A 25,191-nucleotide genomic window follows, 5' to 3' on the forward strand; every position below is an offset into this window, starting at 1 on the left:
GAACTGGGATGAGGTGCAGAGGAGTGCATTAGGAAAGCACTAAGATCAGGTACAACTGGGATGAAGTGTAGAAAGTGAATTAGAAAACCATTATGATCAGGTACAACTAGGATGAGTTTTAGAAAGTTTATTAGGAAACCATTATGATCAGCTTGAACTGGGATGAGGTGTAGGATAGTGCATTAGAAAATCACTGAGATCAGCTAGAACTGGGATGAGGTGTAGAAAGTTCAGTATGAAACCATCAAGATCAGCTAGAACTGGGATGAGGTGTAGAAAGTTCATTAGGACAACATTAAGATCAGCTATAAGAAATGGGAAGAGGTGTATGAAGTGCACTTGGAAAGCATTAGCATCAGCTGGAACTGAGATGAATTGTAGGGTAGTGCATTAGGAAAGCACTAAGATCAGGTACAACTGGGATGAGGTGTAGAAAGTGCATTAGAAAAGCATTAGGATCAGATAGATCTGCAACTAGAACCAGGGCCTGTAGATGCATAATGGAGAATTTAGATCATGTACATCCAGGTTTAATTTAGCCATTATTTTACTTAAGATCAGTAGAACTGAGATGAGGTGTAGAAAGTGAATTAGGAAAACATTAAGATGAGGTAGAACTGGGATGAGGTGTAGGAGAGTGCATTAGAAAATCACTAAGATCATTAGAACTGGGATGAGGTGTAGAAAGTGAATTAGGATATCACTAAGATCAGCTAGAACTGGGATGAAGTGTAGGAGAGTGCATTAGAAAATCACTAAAATCATTAGAACTGAGATGAAGTGTAGAAAGTGAATTAGGAAAGCACTAAGATCAGCTAGAACTGGGACGAGGTGTAGGAGAGTGCATTAGAAAATCACTAAGATCAGTAGAACTGGGATGAGGTGTAGGAGAGTGCATTAGAAAATCACTAAGATCAGTAGAACTGGGATGAGGTGTAGGAAAGTGCATTAGAAAATCACTAAGATCAGTAGAACTGGGAATTAGGAAAACATTAAGATTAAGATGAGGTAGAACTCCAGTGATCAGAAACAGGACCCTCATACACGGGGGGGGGGGGGGGTAATTTGGATGATATACATCCAGATTTTATTTAATGATTATTTTGCTTTGTGTCTTTGCGATCTTAGGTTTGATTCATGGTACCAGCACCCACATGGTTTAGCACATGATTTACCTTTTCAGTGTTAGTGGTTTTCTCCAGTTAAAATGGTTTCCAGCACCTCTAATGCAATTTAGATGCCATTAGAGCATTTCCCATGCATTTGAAGTTGATATAGGCCTTGTTGTATCCAAATAGTATTAAGAACAAAGAATGACAATTTCAGCATGACAAGATTGCAAAGTATGGTTTTGTCTAATTGTTTAGTACCAGTCATAATGGTATGTGACTCTGCTGGCAATATGTCGGAGATATTTGAGATAAACACACAATCTTATGCAGATTACTGGAGTAAACACACTAGGTCACAGTGACAATGTTGTCTGAAGGTTGTTTTACCAGTTTTAAAACGGTGCACTTTAAGTTAATTAAAAATACACTGCAAACAATAAGAACTCAAAGAGCAAAATTTAATATAAGTCACTGAAACATGAAACATGGGACACACTGATCTAACTTTTGCCTGAATAATGTAGGACTCCTCTTAGGGCTCCTTGAAAACTTTGCAGGTAATAATGTCTGAAAATCTGAACCATTCCTGCTTGTTAGGCAAATGGTCACATTGATGGACAATAACTAGGAAGACAAGGCTATTCAAAACTTTGCAGGCAATAAGGTATGAGAATCTGACCTAAATGTAAAGGGTTTGCTAGACAGACAGACATACGGTTGGATTGATGGACAATGTTCAGACAGGCAGATGGTTGGATTGATGGACAGTAGTCTGATGGACAGATGGTTGGAGTGATAGACAATAATCAGTCAGATGATTGGATTGATGGACAATAGTCAGACCGATAGTTGGATTGATAGACAGTATTCAGATAGACATATTGTTGGATTGATGGACAGTATTCTGTCAGAGAGATGGATTGACTGATAATAGTCTGACAGACAGATGGTTTGATTGACTGTCAGTAGTCAGACAGATGATTGGATTGATGGACAGATGGTTGGATGGACAATATTCAAACGGATTGATGGACATTGGTCAGACAGACAGATGATGTTGTAGCTCCTTCATAACTTTGAAGGTAATAATGTCTGAGACTGTGACCTAAATGTAAACCATTACTTATTGCCAGTCAGACAGATAATTGGATTGATGGACAATATTCTGACAGATGTTTGAATTAATGGACAATATTCTGACATGTTTGGATTGATGGACAATATGATGTTTGGATTGATAGGCATCAATAGTTGGTAGTTTTTAGTTTCTTTGCAATTCTACTGTAAAATGTTTGTTCATTGACACAGGCCTGGAGGAAGTGAGGGACGAGTTTGGTATCACTCAGGAACATGTAGCAATATCTGTATTTGGTAAGGAAGTGAAGGTCATCAAACGTCTTACCAATGATTTCTCAACGTTGCGGCAAGCATTTGGTAAGCAAGACAGTGATGATGATTGATATGGTGATGATAGAGCTAATTGATGTTGATGGTCCTAGTGACAGTGATGATGATGTTGATGATATTTAATTGTAATGATAATGGTGACGAAGATAGTGTTGGTGGTTATAATGATGCTACTCATTTAATTAACTACCAATAATGGTAAAAATCTGTCTCTGAAACATGAGCCCTAAATTTAGCATATGTCCCCTTGTATTCAAGAAATTTATTTTAATATGACAATGACAGTAATTTTGTGAACTGTTATTGTGTATTTTAATTGATAAACATCAATGTGAGTGGCAGTTGTTTTGATTTCGTTGTCATGGCTAAGTTTATGTACATACAAATGGATGTACAGTAAAGCATGGATACAATGAATTTACTAGTGTGAATTAAATCTGCAATTTAGATGAATTGTAATGGATACTTTTTAAAAGGAGTATGGCAAATGATTGATACAGTAGAACTTTGATTATCTGGCATCTGATTAACCATCAGTTTCTGTTAACTGTCAAGGCATTGTATGTCAAAGTATTAAAAACAGGTAGATGTACATGTGTAGATATTATGATTTTTCAATGACCCGGTCTATTATATAATACTTTTAATGCACATATTCTATTATCCGTCTATTCTCATATCTCTCATGGTCTTGGTCCTGTACCCTGATGGATAATCAAAGTTCTGCTATATAATAAAGTAGTTTTTGTTTCCCAAGAGGTTAATTGCTGCTATGTTTTACAATAATTAATAGGCATGCAAATGAAATAAAGGTGTTTCTTCTTTAAATACATTACCCAATCATAATACCTTAAGAGAACTACTACTACTTTGCAAATCCTGCCCTTCCAGATAAAACATTTAAGCCAAAGGAGCTAAAATTATCAGCCCACCTAGGTGGTGGTCAGGCAGATTGATCTCCCCTTGATATAGAGATTGGTGGCAAAACCATGAATATCTCAGTTATTCTTCCACTCAACCAAGAAGCATTCTGTCAAGACGAGAGACTTTGCTAAAGCCAGAATTAACCTTGATACAAGTTGGAGGAGTTTCCACATCACAAGGAAAGTCACAATGGACATCTATATTTCCAACTTTAAGTACTTGCACGGGTAGCCTATTTGACTTCACAGATAAGTTTGGGCTGTAGTTTTATATTGTTAATGTGCAGGTCCCTGAGACCAATAGAAAACTCTAATAAACAACAATTGGCTACATACAGGTAAGTTATCTTTGCTAATACATAGTGTCTGGATGCAACGCTTCATTGCATTACCTGTATGGTTTGTCTTTGAACCTCTCACAGGTAGTATGGTTAATTATTTTGTCAAATTGATCTGCTATTGTCCAGGTAATACTATAAGGCATAGCTTTGCACAGACTTTCTGTTCAATGATAAGAGACAGGTGCATAACTACAACAGGTTTATTCATTCTGTCTTACAGATTAGACCATGGGCGAAGTGCAGAAATGCAAAACTAAGGATGAAGACACTGTTAGCCTTCATGCTGACATGGTCTTAGTGCGGGAATTTTTGGTGGATAAGGGAGATAAACCATCAAAGGACTCTCTGGTTAGAAAATGTCAGAAATCTATACGATCACAGACAGACCAGCATCTAGGTCACAACCAGAGACTCCTCATTGCTGGCTATAGCTTTGGGCCTTGCCTCTTCAGGGTCCCACTCTACAGTTCTTGATGATAAATAATGAGCAAATAAATAAAATGATGGATTCTTTCGTTCGACCGATACACATAGTGGTTAAGTAGATCAAACATCCAAATGGCCCATCCCAACATTATGAGTCGGACGATGTGCCCCTACAAACATGGCCTATTTCTGCTGTAATAAGCCTAGACCTCCTACAAAGGATCTTCAGGGACAAAGACCTCAACACAGTAAGTTCCTGGAAATTAATCTGTTGTTCAGTCTGTCAAACCTGGTGTATGAAGACAATTACGGAGACCAGTCTATCCCACATATGGCCTCATTGTACTCTACATTACAATGCAGTGCTTAGTACCTCATTCTCTGACAGATGCTGCCTCTCATTTCTCTCAATCCTTGGTCAATAGAAGGGACTCTTTAATCAGTGACTTTGGAAATCACCCTTTCTACTTCAACATGCTCCATGAGTGTTTTCAGTGGCAGTCCTTGACACTCTTCACCAGCTCCATCCCAAGAGATGTCAGCCTCACCTCATGCAAGCAGTGATAACAATGCTTGCTCTCAGGCTTCTTCATGTCTTGATCTCATTTATATCTTGGGATTATTCTGCCTTCAGAGCTTCCATTGAAGAAGTTTTCCACCTTTTACCGCAACATCAATACAGGGATATTTCTGAAATTTACAAAACACACCAAGGGACACGATTCAAACACAAACCTCTGGCAAGCCGTTGTATCATATTTCTTCATGTAAAATACCATGGTTCTCATGAGCCACAGTGGACAAAAAAAATAATTAGCGATTGCTTAGGCTAAAGTTTCTCTACATGACTGCCTCCATCTCTCAAAAACATGACATTTTTGTCTCCACAACGTTCTTCCCACAGATCCTGGTTGAAGGAAGGCTTCAGTTCTTTGCTGCCAGATGTGACAAGATTTGCCACAATGATCACTGGACTCAACAAATAGTTTCCAAAGGATTCTGCATCACTTTCAAGACATCTCCTCTGTCCAGAGTACCATCAGCTACAAACATTCCAACAGACCCTTTCAAAGCCACCCCCTATTGGCAAGGAATGAACAACAATTCCAGAAAAGGACAGGATAAATCATGCAAAATATAAATTCCCTGGACTATTCTTGGTCCCAAAGGCAAATGGCACTCTGTGCCCTGTCATCAAAACACGTTCAGTCAATTTATTGATGCTGCTTGGTTCTTGATGGAAACACATTTTAAATGCTGTTCATTGGTGGTAGAAATTTTTAACTGGAAAGGGAGTCCTCATTCCATCTGACAACTCTACAGTGGTGACTTATCTCAAATGGCAAGGTAGAACCAAGTCCATTTTGTTCATCTAGGTATAGAATTCAACACACAGGTAAACAGAGTATTCTCCCTTAGGAATGCGCATTACAAATCAGGACCATGGTGGCTTCTTTACTCTCAAAGGATTTTCTCTCTGCATGGGAATTCCTTAGCTTTCTAAGCTTGCTCAACAAGGCAGCTGACCTCATTATCCCAGGGTCTCCTTTGTAATGTGCTCATTACAAATCATTTTTTTTATCCCAATTCATGTCAAAAGTTTGCCTGCTGAACAAATTGCTTCCCATTTGCACAATATGAGGTACCTTATGCAGACTTGTAGTGGCCTAACTTGGCTCACAGTGAGTATACCTCTACAAGTATAACCTCCAGAGATCACATTCTGTATGGATGCAAGTACAGATGGCTGGGGAGTGCATTTACTACCGTCTTTCTGGGAAGCCAGTGGAGTGTGGTCTCACCAGGACCTGCATCTGCATATCAATATTCTTGGGATGAAGTCCATTTTGAATGCCTTTCATTAGTGGCAGGAATTTGTAACTGTAAAGGGAGTCCTGTTTCCATCTGACAACTCTGCAGTGGTGATTTATCTCTCAAATGGCAAGATAGAACCAAGTCCCCAGACTTTTGCATACTGGTGTAGGACTTTCTAAGGTGGTTTGGTCCAAGTTTGCCATATTCCTGGACACCTAAACATAATAGCAGATTCTTTTTCCTGGAACAATCAGCTGATGCAGACAGAATGGTCTCTCCATCCGTCAGTTTTCACTCAGATATGCACCTGATATTACGAACCATTGGTGAACCTGTTTGTGGCAAGGATTAATGCCAGACTCCCAACCTTTGTCACACCAGTCCCAGATTCTAAAGCCTGGGCAGTCGATGTGCTATCAGTAGATTAGAATGGCCCGAATGCATACACATACCCTCCAACACCTGTGATTCCAAAGGTGAAACAAAAAGCAAGAGAAGAAAAGTGTAGCCTCATTCTCATTACACCACTCAGATGGGAGAAATCATGCATCAACAACATAAACAATCTCACAATGTAAACTTCCCCAAAAAATAGTGAATTTCCTTCACTTACTCTAACAACCATGATGGCATTTGTTTCACCCCAACCCAGACCTACGGAACCTGCTCATCTGGATCATATTAAACAGGCCCTCAGAAATAAACATTTCTTGCAACCAGTTGTGGAAACAATCTCTCAAGCAAGAAAGCCATCTATTCTGAAAGTGTACAGAGGCAAAAGGAAAATTTTTACACAGTGGTGTAAACAAGAACACATTCTTCTACTACAGGCATCTATACCTGAAATAGCTAACTTGCTCCTCTGGCTGCTTGGTGAGAAAATGTTAGCACCAAGCACAAACAAAGGTTACAGCTGCATGATCACTGACACATTCATCATCATGGAAGAGAAGATATTGGACAAAACAAGGACTTGTCGGACAAAACAAAGACTTATCCAACCTCTTCTTCAGCTTTGATTATACATGGCCCAAAATGGAACCTATCATACCTAGTTGAAGAAAACACCATTTGAAGTCATTTTTGGCTCAACTTTCAAACAAGACCTGCCTCCTTATAACATTAGCAATGGCAGGCAGAATCAGTGAAGCAAATTCCCTATCATGGGACCCGAATTACATGCATTTTTGGCAAGATGGTCAGTTTCAGTTATGACATTTCCATCTGTCATCACCAAGAACTGGCTTCCGTCCATGGGCAACCAGACCTTTGTACTGAAATCATTGTCTACTCAGGACACTTCCATTCAAGGCCAACTTCAGGATCCAGTACAAGCCTTGAAGTGGAACCTTAAAAAGATGCCATTGCATCTAAGAGAGATCATTCCTATATTTACCTCTCAGATAGGGTCAGCATGATATAACAGCACAGACCCTTTTGGCCTAGATTAAGTGGATTATTTCTCTGCATATCAAGAAATTTTGTTATGCATATTGGCTCACAAGAATTAGAGCATTGCCAGAAGCATCGCCTTTGAACGGAACTGTTCTCTAACAGATATTATCCATGCCATGGGCTGGAGATCCAAGTCCTCATGCTCCAGTTTTTACCTCAGAGATCTTTCAGCCCAAAGGGCTAAACTTGATCTGGTGGGGTCTATAGCTACAGCACAATAAGCCATCTTCCCAGGTCAACTGACAGCTTCATAACACGTGGCTTCATGACTTCACTCGATTTGCAGGAGGGAAAATGTTTCCTTTTCTGAAGCTGCTCCCAGACAGATGGAGTCTGAAACTCCAGTTCGGTTACCTTGAAGCTATCTCACATACCTTAGGGAACCAGAGTTCTCATCTGCAGGGTAAGGGGTTATACCTCCTGCTGCCTGTTACATATTTTCCTAAGGTATTATCATTGGGTGACGTATTTTAAGAAGAAAGCAATTTTTTACTGTAAAATGTGTTTCTTTTTGAGAATACCTACCCAATCATAATGCACATACATGCTCCAAGCCTTTCCTCAGTTACATCCATATAGAGAGTGTGCCTTATGTTCCAGTAGTAACTGAGGTATTCATGGGTTTTGCCATTAATTCCTATATCAAGGAAGGTTACTCTGCCTGACCACCACCTAAGTGGACAGATAATGTTTTGCTCTTTTAGCTAAAGGTTTTATTTGCGTTTTTCTGCATTTACAAGGTAGTATTAGTTCTCCCTAAGGTATTATGATTGGTTAAGCATTCATGAAGAAACATATTTTACTAGAAAAAATTAGTTTATACTGTTATTTAATGAAATCCATAATTTACAGGTACACTGAAGGTAGGAGGACCCTCTGTCATGTATGGTGGCCTTTTGATGGCTCTGGCAGGGGTTGGAGGCAAGTTACATTTGAATGATAATTATTCTTATATACTGGATTCATTGGTAAACATGAGATTAATTGCTATATAGGACAACTGAACTACAGACAACTATTAAACAGTTATCACTTATTTTTTATCTACATGGAATAGCACAAGCCTATTTGTAACCAAGTTACCTGCAAATCATAATGGAATTTGAACTAAAATAAATCAAGAAAGGAATTGACTGATTCATGTTTTAGAAGCCTTGGTAAGAAAAATATTTAAAACATTTTGTATTTTATATAAAATGAACACAGAAAAAAACAGGCTATTTTAAATTCTTTCTTGGCAAATGTACCACTGTTCTGTTCAAACTGCTGAAAATTTCAGTTTTATAACTATATTTTGATTTGGATACTTCAGGCATCATCTCTTGTGTACACATAGGGTAAGATATGTTTTCATATATAAACATTTACCCCAAGTTTCAGTAATTTTCTCTTGTATTTATCTTAAGTCATAGTATCTCATTTATTGTAAGCTTAACACAATGCATGATTGTGCCTTCCAAATTGAAATACATATGACAGGGACTAATATTTTGTGCCATAAAATAATTTAGAAGCGGGTTGTCCCCTTATTTGGAGATGACTATTGTTGCTGAAAAGACAGCTTGGTGGAAGGACACATGAACTGTGGCTTAGAATTATGTTTCGACTGAACTGGGGATAGAGTCACACTATAGTTCCCTGCATTGTGTGCTTGAGTTGTGATTTGTGTTTTCATGGTAAGAAGTACTGACGTTCTGCTATGAAATTCTAACAAGGAAAAGCCATGCAGTTGTGAAGTTGTGATATTTGTGGCCACTGATTGCATAGAGGAAAATTATTTGTTGTCTTGGCATGTTAGATAACTGGACTTCCAACAGAACTCATGCGAGTGTTGGACTCGGTCACTAAATATACACTATTCATGCAACAGAATTAATGTTTGGCCTTTTGTTTAGTGGCAAAGTCATGCAAATATGGGAAATAAGGAGAAACTATGCAATTAATTGGGTATTTGTGGACATTTATTTGTTAGAGAAAAATTGTAGTTGGCGTGTTATGGAATCTTCCAGTTGACAATGACTGTTGTCATTCAATTCCTTGGAAATAGGGGAAAACAAGGGACTTACAGCCAGAAAGAAAACAAGCTAGCAAGAAGGAAGAAAGACAAAAGGAACATAGCACAGAGAGAGAGAGAGAGAGAGAGAACAAGCTAGCAAGAAGGAAGAAAGACAAAAGGATCATAGCACAGAGAGAGAGAGAGAGAACAAGCTAGCAAGAAGGAAGAAAGACAAAAGGAACATAGCACAGAGAGAGAGAGAGAGAGAGAGAGAGAGAGAGAGAGAGAGAGAGAAATCAGGAAATATGCAGAGATTAAGAAAAAAGTACTGACTAAACAAGAGGAAAAAATGAGAAATATTTGATTATTTACCCCAGAGTCAAACAGAATGTATTTGAATGTTTTATTTTACTTTATTTGTACCTCAGCAAGTTTGCACATTTCAGTTACTTCAAGCAACACTACATATCTTATGAGTATGAAAACTTGTATTTTCATAATTTTGACTGGTGCCATGTACAAGCTCTTGCAAAACTTTTTATTTCTTAGTGATGCAAGATTTAACTTGTTAGATTTTAGTCTATCATGGTTAATTGGAGGAAAGAAATGATTACTACTATGTAGACTGTTCATTATTATGCTTTTAACCACATTTGAATTAACTACAATCTGTGTTGATATTTTCCAGTGTATTTCTTATCCAAAATGCAAATGGCTCAAAGTTAAATAAAAGATAAAATATACAAGCAAAGATGAACGACTGGAAATATAGGTACTCTCATGGATCAGTCTAACCCACATAATGCTGCTAGGCATTCACTGCATATGATGGCCATCTTGGTGTCTAAGTATCCAATTGATGTCACCTGTCTATATTGTCTGCTTTATTTTGTCCTACAGATCATGGGCAAGACCAGACTGACAACCACACTACATATGTAGTCTATGCTAGTTGTCATTCTACGAATACATGTCTGATTCACATAATGGACAGAAGTCAATGGGCTGCAGCACTGGGTGTACAAAGGAGAAGGTTCAAACGTACACCTTGAGGGACAAGAACATCATCAATTTGCAAACAAGGGTTCAACACCATACCACTTGCTGGGATGCAATATAGAAAGCAGACAAACTGTTTGTTACCATCTTGCATATCAGAATTAAGGACCAGCTACATAGCCATCAATATCCCCTACCCTGTCCAAATCTCAAGAACTGGTGCAATGTCAGGCAAACCAAGATGGCCGAGGTCCATAATGTACCGACCATGATATACCTCTGATCGTAATGGGTCATGACTACAACTGATCATACAGTATCAGCCCCCAACAAGAACAAGCTTTGTCCAGTTTCATGAACCCATTATATACAGGCACTCTCAGTCCAACCTGCATAACGCTGTTAGGCACTCCCAGCAATGATGCCCAGCTTGATGTCTCAGTATCCAATAGATTTCACTCCCCATTGTTCTCAAGCCTTTGCTACTCAAAGGGAAACTGAACCTAGTGAAAGTCACAATATCTAAGGATGATCTTCAAGTTAGTGAGCCTACTGCCACTGGAGTTCTGTCCTTCTCTTCCCTCATCAACAACTGCCTGGTCTAAAGTTCCAGCATCAGTTGACTATTGACTGAAAAGAAAGAATCAACTATGCTCCCTCTCTTATACAGCTATTCCTTCTGCACCAGGACTGTGTCCTTTCCAGAGTGATGACATCCAAAAATTTTGTAATGATTTATTCCTATGTTGTTAATTATACAGTACTGCAATTTAATTATAATTCTGCAGATGAAACTTTTGTACAGTGGAGTAAATGCCTTGTTTATAAAGGAAGTGATACATGTACTGTCACATGATTTTTTGATCTTTGCCTGGTACCCTGTTTTGTTCAAGGTTAATCAAGAAAATTTATATTTAGCATCTGCTGACCATGTTATGATCTTGACAATTACGTCCAGTAATAATCATCAAAGAAAAAAACTCAGCTGCTTTGTGAAGTCCTAAATTTTATCAAAACATTGCTGACCCAATTTCCTGTAAACACTAGTGTTAGGTATATAATGCTAACCTTAGTGGTACATATACTTTAGGCAACACTTTTCAGTAATGAAAACCTGACATTAGGAAACTGACACCCGGAAAGATAATCAGATTACTGTCCTTACTGTGTGAATTAAATATTGGTTCTGGACACATATTAATAATAAAATTTGGCTGCTTGTGTTGGGTAAATTTTATATTTTTGCAGTAATATATTGGCTGCTTGTCAGGTTAGAGGGTTGGCCTTTCTTTTTTTTTGTTGTTGTTAAAATGCCTTCCCTCGAACATTAGTCAGCAGTCCCACACTAGTTTTCCATTTGGATACCTCAGCAGTCAACTGAGATATCACAGCTTTGGGGATGATACATACATTGTTAGTCTTTTAATAACACACAGCAGTTGGTATGCAACATTATGGCCATGGGCTCTATATTGGATCAATATCTATGATGATCTTTCAACAGGTGGAACACGGGATATCTTCTCCCACCCAGAATCCCACATGATATTTGGGAGTCTGTTTCCAGAATGGCCTGCCTCTTAAACACAACTGCCCAACACACTTTAGTCAATGCCATAACAGCAGCTACAGACTTAAAGCTGGTGAAAGTAGAATGAGTGCTTCCACCTTTCTTAAGACCAACATAAGGTCAAGATATACAGGTGTCCTTTGATGAAATCCACAAACAAGCCACCAAGCAGACCAACTCCTCCCCTCACAATCTCAGCTACAGTGGAGGGATTTTCAAGGCAATAAACAAAAAGATTGCAGGGATGCACCTAGGACACAAGCTACTTGGAATCAGTGTTTCTGAATCTACAGCTGTTGAAAACAATAGTTCTCCCAGACAAAGCTGGACAAGAGGCAGAGAGAAGGTGATCATATTTGCTAGTATTTCTCTCCACAAGAGCCTCCCTGTCAAAAGCATCATCCCCATTCCACCCGTATCATAGAACCTGGTTGGGGAAAGCTGGAATTCTTTGCTGCTGAATGGGACAAGATATGCCATGACGACCTATGGATCTGACAAGTGGTTTCCAAGGGACTCATTATTGTCAGCACACCTCCTCCTTTGTCCAGTGTTCATCTACAAACATGGCACTCTGCCCTGCCATGCACCTAAGCACACTCAATCAAATCAGTTGTGCCCCTTAGATCATGATGGAAATACCACAGTGGTTTCTAAATGCTATCCAGAAGGGAGAAAATGCAATAATTGTTTAATTGGAAGATGCATATCTTCAAGTCCCCATTCACATGGCTTCCAGGATTCTCCTACAAAGACACTGTTTACTAGTTCAGGTCACTCCCAGTTGGACATAGCATCAGTCAATTAATGGATGAGGGAAGTAAATAACCTCTGTCTGGTCCACCTCCATGTTGGCCACATCAACTACCTGGACTACACTCTTCAAAAACATAAGGTGAGATATGATATCCCTTATTCCCTCCTTCTCAACCTTAGTTTCCTTGTCAACAGGAGTGAATCCAACCTTGTACCATCTCAACATTTTGTTCATCTAGTTATGTAGTTTATTACTGAAGTAAATGTCTGTATTAGTAACTAGTATAGAAAACCAGGACAAAGGTGGCTTCCTTAATTTTATGTGATGGTCTTACCACCCAAGAATTCCTTCACATGCTGAGATTCCTCAGTGTGGCCACAGACATCTAAGTCTTAGATTGCATATTTATGTACCCATTACAAATTATTATGTTGTCAGATGGAGACTGCGACTTTGCCCATTAGACCAATGTCTGTGTAAATATGATGTTTCTTCTCAAAATATGGGGTAACCTCACTTGGCTTACATTAGATATACCTCAGCAGTACAACCTTTGGAAATCACAAAATCTGTATGGATGCAAGCACAGAGGCCTGGGTGGCACACATCCTTCCATCATTCCAGGAAGCCAGTGGAGTGTGGCCTCCTTAGGATTGCCATCAACATTATCATGAAAGTCGTTTAGAAAGCTTTTCATTGGTGACAGGAGGATCTTCATGGCACAGGAATTCTCATTCTGTCCGGCAACTCCACAGTGATGACTTATCTCAAATGGCAATGAGGAACCAAGTCCCCAGACCTTTGCATTCTTGTTTGGGATTTTCAAAAGTGGCATCTAGGGGCCCTGAGTGGCTGAGTGGTCTAAAGCGCTCTCTGTTACGGATAACTGCCATCTCACCTCTGTCTACATGGGTTCAAATCTCCGATTCGGCCAATGTGGGTATGTGAGAAAGCTTGCCAGTAGCTTCTTTTGGGTTGGTGGTTCTTTCCGGGATTTTCCCGGGTTCTTCCTCCACCATTAATACTGGCTGCCATATATAGCCTATCATGTGCTGAAAAATGACATTAAACCCTACAACAACAACACCAAAAACAAAAGTGGCATCTTTACAACAAATTCACGTCCAGGTTTGTCATATTCCAGGCTGACTACATGGATCCGTGGACTCATTGTCCTGGAAGAATCAACTAATACAAACAGAATGTTCTCTTCATTCCTGTTTTCACTGAAATATTTGCAAAGAGGTGGACCTATTTATTCAAGGTGGAATGTCAAACTCCCAGCCTATACCTTACCAGTCCCAGATCTGAAGGCTTGGGCAGTTGATGCTCTTTCTACTAATTAGAATGGTCTGGACAAATACACTTACCCACCAACAACTCTGATTCTGAAGGTGATACAGAAAGCAAGAGATTCGTGGTGTCACCTCAACCTGTTCAAGTTCGTCTAGGACCCAGTGAAAGCTTTGAGGTGGTGCTTAAAAAAGGACTGAGCCATTGTGTTGAGGGAGATCACACCTCTTTTTATCCCTTGCAAATTAAAGGATGATATATCAGCACAGACACTTTCATCCTGGATAAAGTGGGTTAATCATTTTGCATATTAGAAAGTAACACCAAACCAAATGAATTTGCTTTGCATCTTGGCTCACAAAGTTAGGGCAGTTATCACAGACATTGCATTTGAGTGCAACTACCCTCTGTCATTATCCATGCCATCGGATGGAGAGTCCACTTTTCAAACTTTTATCTCTGAGATCTTTTATCCTAAAAGTTTCAACTCAATCTGGTGGAACCTGTTGCTGGGGCACAACAGGTTACCTTCCCAGGTTGTCGACAACATCATAAGGAATGTGGCTTTATGATTTCCACTGGATTTGCAGGAGCTAGGGAACATTTTTCCCTTTTGAAGGCATTACCTAATATATGGAGTCTATTTTCCATTCGGGTTATCTAGAAGCTGTCACACATACCTTAGGGGACTGGAGATAGTCTCTCCAGAGTAATAGGCTGTAGGGACTTGAGATAGTCTCTCCAGGGTAAAGGGATGTGTCTCTTAAGTTTTTTTATTGGGAAATGTATTTAAAGAAAAAAACAATTTTTTCTTGTAAAATATGTTCCTTCAATAATACTTACCCAAACATAATATACATAACTGCCCCAGCCTCCCCAGAGTCACATCCAAACAGAGAACATGCCATATGCTCCAGTAGTAACTGAAGTATTCACAGGATTTGGTGCCAACGAAGGTCATCAGGTAGCAGCTTTTTTTTAGCTAACAAGTTTATGCCTGGGAGGGAGGGCTGGATTTGCAACAAGTTTATGCTTGCATAATACATTGTGTAAATATGGGACATATACATTCTTCAAACCATAGCTTTTATTCAGTACTAGCAGTGTGTGCCCATATTCCAGTTGGGACCATGTAATTGTTGAAACTGACCATCTTTTGATGTTAAACAATACATAACAAGCAACATAATAACTGACATACAGGACATACCTACATGTTTAAACTTACATGGAAAGAAAAATGACACCACTAAAACTAAATCAACCATAGACTTTTACTGAATTTGAGCATTGAACCACAGACTTGTCTTGCGTATTGTCAATTACAGACTTGTCATGCATATGATGTCAACCACAGATTTGTTTTGAGTATTGTCAATTACAGACTTGTCTTGTGTATGATGTCAACCACAGATTTGTTTTGAGTATTGTCAATTACAGACTTGTCTTGCATATGATGTCAACCACAGATTTGTTTTGAGTATTGTCAATTACAGACTTGTCTTGAGTATGATGTCAACCATAGACTTATCTTGAATATTTTGTCAGCCATAGACTTGTCTTGAGTATTGTCAACCACAGACTTGTCTTGAATATGATGTCAAACACAGGGTGGTCTTGACTATGATGTCACAAGGGATGATTCCTTTGTACACAACAGTATGAGAAGCAGTTTGAAGTTTCTGAAAAATAGCATATATGTTAAAAAATGTTATTCACAAATCTATGAAAGTAAACAAGTTATGTAACACATTTATATTATTCTCATGTTTGCACAGATAAAAGGTGAAGACAGCTAAATTGCAATTGGAGTCAATTTTTTTCTTGTCTATTCATTTTTAAAATATCTAATGATACAATGGGATGATAGGCTTCAGAATAGAACATTTATGTTATATAAGAAACTGAATAATTGTTCCTGATATTCTTTGAATAAAGTCTGACAAGAGATACCAATTTTTCTCACAATTGTTTTTCTAAACTACATGCTAAACTATATTGGTGTGTGAAAATTTCATGTTTTCCAGTTAAGCCCACATTCTAGTTTTCTTCTTATTTATCCGCAATTTATGTTTTTGCAGATAATACCCATTCTGCTACAGCAGCTGGTGTCAGAGTTCTGCACCGGATCATCCTTATCTCTGATGGCAAGCCCTCAGATCCATTGCTTGCATCTGGTCCTGATGTTTACAACACAGAGAAAAAAGCTCTGGTAAATCTGATTTTGAACCTGAAAATCAAAATTTGAACTTTATAAGGGCTTTGCATTGTTTGTCCTTTCATCTACCCATCAGTCTGTTTGTCCGTCAGTCCCTGTGAGCTTCATTGTTTGTTCTCCACATGTATAGACAGTATTTACCAGTGATGTAAGCTTGGGTTTCATAAGAGAATATTTCTTTTTTCCAGTATATTTCAGACATAAGATTTCTTCAACTATGTTACTTAATCATAATACCTTCTGAGAACTAATACCACCTTGCAAATCCAGCACTCCCAAGTTAGAACAGTTTAGATAAAAACCTGAAAGTTATAATCTACCCACCTAGGTGGCATTTAGAGTGATCTCCCCATGAAGCCAGGATTGGCCCCACATCCCACTAAATCATCAGTTACTACATCCGTTAGTGCCAAGTAAAACATTCTCTGCAGACAGAGAGGCCTCAGAAAATCAATACAAGCATTTAGGAAGTTTTCTACCTTAAAACAAGTTGGATGAGTTTCATCTTTGAAATGAAGTATACTTTATAAATTTCCAACTTTACTGTTCTTCCTATCATGGATGAGAAAGTTTACGAACTTTCTATGTTATCACTTTGCCATCTTCACACACCATACCTGCATGGGAAAAGATGGTATTCCCGCCACACTGTTCTTATAACTGTATTAATAAATGCATGTATGGCGTATGATATCTAAGTCATTTAATATTGCTGTATAATTTCCTCTGAGTCAGGATATATACAGTTTAGTTTCTGTATTATCTTGTCTTAGTACCTAATTCATAGTTGTATATATGATGCTTTACTAATTTTACCTGTATTGAACATCTTTGGGCCTTTTCCTGCAGGTAAGAGTATCTCAAAATGGATATTATAGCATGTACTTTGTAATTATCAATGCTTCGGTTCTTTTTTATCTGCAGGTTTCTATGTGTAATGTAGAGAACTCATTTATATTACTCTATAGCATGGTCGGACAAAAACTGGTTAAGTTTTCTATACATGTATGTGGTTTACTCAGTAATGTCCATCTCAAACTTGATGTGCAATGAGTGCCACTTCACTGATTTGACTTGATTTGCATTAAAACTTTGGCCTTCCTACAGGTAAATTGTTACTAGAATTGATTATTTGCCTTTCACTTCATTCATGTAGTTACTGTAAATAATGCTTCATTAATTTTACTGGTATATGCAGTTAAAAATTGGTCTTCCCACAGGTTACTTCCCACAATTGGTCACACCCTTAATTAATCAAACATTATCAACCACCAGAAAACAGACTTGTCATCCAGTTCCACGACTCACATAGTGCTTCCAGGCACTTCCTGCATATGATGCCCAGTTTAGTGCCGTAATTTCCAATAACCCACTTCATGAAACCAGTTTTAGAGCAGACTAACCCACATGTTACTGTTAATCACTTCCAGCAGATGACACCTATTCAGTGTGGATCAGTCTAACCTACATAGTGCTGCCAGGCACTTCCTGTGGACAATGTCCAGTTTAAATAGGCATCCTCATGGATCATTCTTACGTGCATAGTACCTCATGACACTTCTGTTATACAATGTCCATCTTGGTACCTCAGTTTCCATGTGATGTCTCTTCACTTGCCTTAAAGCCTTTGCCACCCAAAGGGAGCCTCTGCTTAGCGACACCTTCGAAGTAATTGGACCTAGCTCACAACATACTACAAGTTTAGTGAGCTACCATCCTTGACATTCCATTCCAATTATTTGGCAGGTAGCACAAGAAAAATCAGCTTCACTACCTTCATCCAAAAATGATGAAAACTGTCCCTCAAGTTCCCTTCTCATTATTAGATTCTACTCTAACGAGCGAAGACTTGGACTGAAGAAGTTTTCCACCCACTCCTATCAGAGTTGTGTCCACCTCTTTCCTCTATACCACCTGCCAGGTCTACACTTCTGACATCAGGTGATCATTTTCTATGGAGAATATGTTTTTGATTGCGTCCACAATCAGACAAGTTACTGACATTTTGGGACTGTTCACATTGTCAATTACAAGTTTCAACGTACATTTTTTTCTTGAAAATACATTTTCTGTTTTCCAATTGGATATCCATGAGTTCATTTTTAACATCTTGACCATAAGATCAACATGGCATCTAATATCTATGGGTAACTTCAATAGATAAAACACAGCTTACATTCTCCCACCCTGAAAACCACCATTCTCTTGAACTAAGTGGAAGAGTCAAAGGGAGGTAATCATTTTTATGAGCCTTCGACGAGACCTTTATTATCTCAAATGACATACATCCATGCACCACCACCCCTTGCCACAGATCCTGGTTGGGAAGAAATCTCAAATCTTTCATTCCCAAATGGGGAAGATTTACCATGACATGGGTACTCAGTATAAGGCTCGGTGCACCTCCTAAGCCTTTACTCAGAATTCATTTCAGCTACAATGCAACACTTATCAATTGGTTGTCAGCCTAAGCACATTCAGTTGACTCTGTTGTGCTCATATGTTCATGAATTAATGCAACATTGGGTTCTAATGCCATCCATTGTGCAGACTATGCAATCAATGTGAACTTGAAAGAGGCATGACTTCATGTCCCCACTCAAACGGCTTCCAGAAGTTCTGTGACTTGCCTACAACAAGTTACAAAGCAGCAGGCTAATTATATTTTGGAGCAAGACATGATTTCACATGTTACCCTCCTTTTTATTCTCACTCTCCTTGTCAACAAGGGCATCTCCAACCATGTACCCTTTGAAGATTTCAGTTGACTAAGTCTGGAATCAGTGTTCAGATAAACAGAACAAGAATTTAATTCATGCAGTTGTTCATTCCTTGTATATACAGAGCAATCCATCTTCTAGAAGATTCCTTTGCCTGCCATGTGTTGCTCATTAGAGCAATGGAATTTTTTGTCCTTGTTCATTTTCTTGGGCCCCCACAACGATGATGTTGTGGTCCAAATGGAGGTCAAACCTTTGACTATTGACAAACTTTCACTATCTGCACAATATTGGGTTGCATCTCGAAGGGAGATTCTTGACTGGCATCGAATATACATCTGCAAGTACATCCTCCAGCAATCTCAATTGCTTTGAGTGCAAACACAGAGGACTGGGGGATCATGTCTCCTACCCTTTCAAGATGCCATAGAGTGTTGCCTCCTCAGGATCATATTAACTTGTCAACATCCTTGAGATGAAAATCAGTTTGAAATCTTTTCATTGATGGCTTGGAATTCTCATTCTGTCCAATAAGTTCACTTTGATGACTCATCTTAAACAGCAGTGCAGATACTCAGAGTTTTGTATTTTTGCTTGGGATTTTCTTGTCATCAATGACAAATCCATGTTTAAGTTCAACATATCCTAGGTTGGCTAATGTACTGGTGACTCATGGTCCTGCAAGAAGGAACTAATACAAATGGAATGACTCTTCATCCCTCAGTTTTCACTGAATAGATGCTCAGTGGGATCAACCTATGATGGAGCTATTGGTGACAAGGTGGGATGCCTAAATCTGATCCTTTGTCTCTCCAGTCCTGGATCCAAAAGGCCTGGATAATCAATGCTGTTTCTGTTGATTGGAATGGCCAAATGTGTACACTTCTCCAACACATCAGGTTCTGAAAGTGATACTGGAATCAAAAGAATCTGAGTGTATCCTCATTCTGATTGCTCCACTAAAATGGGACATTTTGTTCCAACCTCATCAGCCTTGCAACAGAATCACAGGAATTGAGATATTCCCTATCTGCATAAAGCAAGCACAATGGCAGGTGTTTCATCCAAGCTCAGACTTACTGCACATCTGGATCTTATTAAATATGTCCTTAAGAACAAAGAGTTCTCACAAAAATGGTGGAGAATCCCGCATGTGAGCTGGCCATCCACCTTAGAGGTGTACAAAGGGAATGGAATATAATTCAAGAGCGCTAGTGTAGGCATCGATACTTGAATAGCTAACTTCCTATGGCTCATAAATGAGAAACAGTTAGCACCAGTCACAATTAAAACTACAATTTCACGATTACTGGCACATTGTGTTATCATGGAAGAGAGGATATTGTACAGACCAAAGATCTATCTGATCTTTTGTCCATTTTGGATTTCACCTGGCCAATGACAGTATATCCTTGCCCAAGTGGAATTTATCATAGGTATTAAGCTGGCTGAGCAAGACACCATATGATGTGCTCTCAAGGGCTTAATTAGTTCACCCCTGATACAAGTCCTGCCTCATCACTGCTTTGACAATGAACAGACAATATCATCGAATACAATTCCTATTGGTGGACCCATCTTGCATGTAGTTCTGATAAGATGGATCAGTATCACTCATGAAGACCCCTGCTTTCATTGCTAAGAACAGGCTACCATTCAAGGGTAAATAGATATTGATAATTTTCCTCTCTATTCATCTTAAGGTCATCTACAGACCCATTGCAAGCTGTAAAGTGATATTCAGGAAGACTGATTTCTTTGCATCGAGAGATCATGCCTCATGTTATCTTGAAAAGAGTGGAAGGATGATATATCAACAGGGATGCATTCTTTCTGAATGAAGTGAGACATCTAGTGTGTATATCAACTAAACCAACACCAAAGAATTTGCATTGCATATTGGCTCATGAAGTTAGGACCTTTGACACAAACATTGCATAAGAGTGAAAATGTTCTTTAACTGTAATTATTCATGCTGTGGAATGGAGATCCAAGTACACTTCTCTGAGATCTTTCATTCTCAATTTGATCAGGAAGAACCTTTAACCATGGTACAAACCTTTCTGGGTCATTCGACAGCTTCATAAAGACTCGTCTTCAGAACTTCTGCTGAATTTTGCAGGAGGGAAAATTTTTCCCTTTCAAAGCTTCTCCCAAACATTTGGAGTTTATTTCCCAGTAATGTTATCTAGAAGCTGTCTCACATATCTTAGGAGACAAGAGATGGTTTCTCTGGGTTAAGGGGATGTTTCTTCCTCCACCTCTTACCCAGTTTTACCCAGATAATAACCTATCATGTACTGAACATATCAAACATATCAGTAAAAAGGTCAATTCAAGTTTTTGGCTTCTCAATAGGATAAGACATTTTCTCCCTAAAAGGCATAGAAAACTATTTTATAACAGTTACATACAACCCTATTTAGACTACTGTAATACAGTATCGGGTAATTCAAATGATAAAAACATAGCAAAGCTGGCACATCTTAAGAAAAGAGCATTTGGGCTAATATCAATCCAGAAAGAAAGCAAGGAAAATTTAGCTGGTAAGTTAAAAATATTACCTGTTAAAAACCAAATCTGTTTGCGAAAAGCCAAATGAATGTACAGGATATCCCATAATAGTGCTCCTGAATGTTTACAATCACTATTCCAGTATAGGCTACCTGGCAGTACTCACCACCTGTGATCCGTGTCTACCAAACAGTATAAAATTCCCAAACCAAAAAATGAATTATTTTAAAAAAGTTTCCAGTACTCTGAAACTTTGCTCTGGTATAGTATTCCAGTTGAGATTCAAAATGCCCACTCTATTTCCTTCTTCCAAACCCAATATATCCAGTGACTTCCTTTGTATGATGGCCTCAAGCTAGATTAGTTCTTAGCTAATTGTGTTACCCTCTTTAAATGAGGTGATTATTATTATTATTATTATTATTATTATTAACAAGTGTTGCTTGAGAGATAATAAAGTACACCTATATGAAGTGATAGCCTGTATACAATAAATTAGTATAAGATAAATGGAAACAATTGTGACCTACTGTTCTTTTAGGAAGAGGCATGCTGATGTAAAGAACAGCCTGATCAGTTTTCATGTATGTAACATGTATATGACAAACAAAATACAATGAATTAAGACGATTTTATAGTATACATTTATATAAAAGGTGTTTGTATGGCAGATATTGTTTGTGGGATGGGCAAGAATAGTGGCATATACATATTAGTATTGACTTCGTTTGAGAGATCACCCCTAATAAACTGTACCACAAAATTACATTTTTATTATTTTTTCCTCTCAAGAGAGACTACTCTGTAATGAGGCCACTCCTCATTGCAGAATAGGAGTGGGCTGTAATGAAAGGAGCAGTTACTTACTGTGACATGACACATGTACATGTACTTTTAGGATTCCTAAATTGTTAAAACATGCTCCTATTAAATTAGAAATATAATTTTAGAACCAGATGGCTGTACTGGAAGCAGTGCAGAATATCTCATCAAGGAAAATAAGGATACATTGTGTACCAGTTGGAGATGCAGATGTGGTGAGTATATATACCCAAAGTTCATTCCAGCAGTCATTTTTGCACTATGCAGAAGCATCATATTATAAGAGATTGCTGCATAGTACAGATTTAGTTATTGCACTTTAGTCAGCATCATTTCTTTTATCACCGTATTTACGGTGTATATTGGGACACAATAAAATAATTATTTTTTTTCCTGTCCCAGAACTTATGGTGAAACTTTATTTCACCTAGGTCATATGTCCCAAGACTTAAGAAATGAAATAAATTTGTATTGCATTTGTGTTTCCCCCTTCACTGCACGTTGCAATAAAATAGATTAACAAAACGCTTATTTGATAATAAAAAGAAAGAAACTAACCTTGTATTATTATCATTTATTCCTTTTTTTAACAAGCACATTAAAGAATAAGATAAAATATATCCTTGAAATCCGTAGGCTTCCATACTGTAGTGTGTATTGCATATGTCCGATTAAACACGCCATGTTGACATGAGCATTGAGAACCAATTTGTGTTTGGTTCTGCTCAAAGGTTTGAATATATTATCTGACTGAAAACTGGATCCAAGAAAATCACAAACAAGAGGGAAATAATAATAATCATGAAGACGACTGTCATTCACGTATGACACAGTGTTAGGTCTACTGTATGGCAGTATCTCTCAAATAAGAATCATTATTTGAAAACACATTCACTTGAGTGTAAGCAACAATCTTTTCGCAGCACGGGTTACAAAAGTATCATTATTTCCTTGCAGACATCAATGCTTTTTTGTATTAATTATTACTACAGATGGCAAGCACATAGAAGCCCAGGTGTTGAATAAACACAACCAGCAGTGAGCAGTAAACTCCTTCTTTGAACTTACCAACAGGAGATTCAAAGACAAAGGTTATTTTTATTACAATGCAAGCCGACCTCAGAAGCCGACTTTGGATTCTTTTAAGTGTGCCGATTTTTATTTTTAGTTTTGAATATACAAAGATGGCTGAGATATGAAAGCTAACTTTGTTTCCTTTTCACCAGTATTCATGGGAATTTTGAAAACAAATTGAAACAATGGAACAATATTTAAAGTGATACAATATAGTGCTTTGTGCATGGACATCAATGACCCAGCATTGCCCAGAAGATTTGGAGAAAATATAATCATGTGATGAATTCGTGAAGGCCAGAAGAGAAGCAGATAATTTCGCCGACAATATTATCATTAACATGGATGAAATTCTAGTGTACTTTGATCACATTTCTGGACGGACTGAAGATAAGATGGGGGTCAAAAGTGTGAGAATTAGCAAGACTGTGGAAGATTTGAAAATATCAGACTTTAGTTCTTGCAGTTTCTGCTTCAGTTAACAATTTTTCACGGCATGAGAAAGCTAAAAAAAATATTCATGTACCAAAAGAATGGATCATACATGTGCAGGGGAAGGGTTGTGTTGATGAGATGCTGCTGCAGTGGATTATCTCAAGTACACAGTTTTATGTTTTTTTAAATAAAATTTCAGTTGGAGTGATTTTCCAACATGTAATATTTGAATGATTTAAAAGGTGTCCCACAACTTACGATTTGATAAAAAACTATGTGTTCCAGAACATACCGTGTGCAAAAAAAATGACTTTTAAAATTAATTTATGGTTTCCCAACAAATATGGTGTTCCAATATACATGGTAAATATGGTAGTCTTACCCTGCATTCTTCACAAAGGTATTTACACAATAATGCTGCTCAGAATTATTTCATTTTTCCATACTTTAAAAAAATTTCAGACACTAATTCAAAATGCTTCTTTGTATAAATGTAAGGGATTTGTTATTCATAGGAGTGTAAGTTCAAGGGAAAGTACCTTTCTGCTCTTGAGTTTGCTAGTAGATGTAACTTGTATCACAAGTTGAGTGATTGAATCATCCACAATTTTCCTTGAATCAATTCACATGCAGGAGATAGAGTAATTTATTTTGCCCTAAATTGGAAGATTGCTTTGCAACAATATCATTTAAAGGGGTACTCTAGTTAGAATTATTGAAACTGCTTCTGAAAATATTTGTCTATTTTCACAATATGGGCAAACTAACTATTATCAGCTACTTTTTGATTATTTCACTTTCATATTTTTAAATTATAGATACGGTTTGACCACTTGCAGCAATACTTATGGTTTTACTTGTGGGTTAGTCTGTGCACCTTTTTTTCCCCTCTTCGTGAAAGATAATGTCTTCCACTAATCATGTTTTTCTGCCTAATTGACACTTACTACATTGTACTCACAGTTTGATACTATGTTGACTTGACACCTTCTGGTGTTTTATCTGAGAATTGGCTACCTTACAAAGTCACCCTTTACCAGCATTAAAAAACAAGAACTTTCAGGGAAGAATGTCTGTAAAATTTTATAAAGTTAGAAATAATGAGTTTGATATTTCATCTATAATATTTGCAGTAAGTGCAAGTTTGAGGAGTTGCATAGGGCACACATGGCTTCACAGTCAGATAAGCCTGTAGCAGCTAGATGGTGGGGAGGTGATCAGACCCAATTTTTGTGGGGTATGAGTGGCCATTGCTGCCACCATGGCTTCCACATGAAACACCAAATTTTGGGTCATATCACTCTGGGCCATTAG

The 25,191-nt window shown here is 38.0% G+C and overlaps 1 protein-coding gene across 2 annotated transcripts in view; it reads left to right on the forward strand.

The window, feature by feature from the left end:
- LOC149800706 (uncharacterized) overlaps nucleotides 1-25,191 on the forward strand; it is a 154,941-nt gene that overhangs the window by 34,716 nt on the left and 95,034 nt on the right. For both annotated transcript variants that reach the window (XM_089954751.1, XM_089954752.1), the window contains exons 9-12: nucleotides 2,421-2,546; nucleotides 8,332-8,400; nucleotides 16,176-16,306; nucleotides 22,497-22,583. In XM_089954751.1, the coding sequence (XP_089810877.1) occupies nucleotides 2,421-2,546; nucleotides 8,332-8,400; nucleotides 16,176-16,306; nucleotides 22,497-22,583 (413 nt within the window). The remainder of the gene's footprint in view (nucleotides 1-2,420; nucleotides 2,547-8,331; nucleotides 8,401-16,175; nucleotides 16,307-22,496; nucleotides 22,584-25,191) is intronic.

The sequence above is a fragment of the Sinohyriopsis cumingii genome, chromosome 4 (genome assembly GCF_028554795.1).
Source record: "Sinohyriopsis cumingii isolate HCF-2022 chromosome 4, ASM2855479v2, whole genome shotgun sequence".
Lineage (NCBI taxonomy): Eukaryota > Metazoa > Mollusca > Bivalvia > Unionida > Unionidae > Sinohyriopsis > Sinohyriopsis cumingii.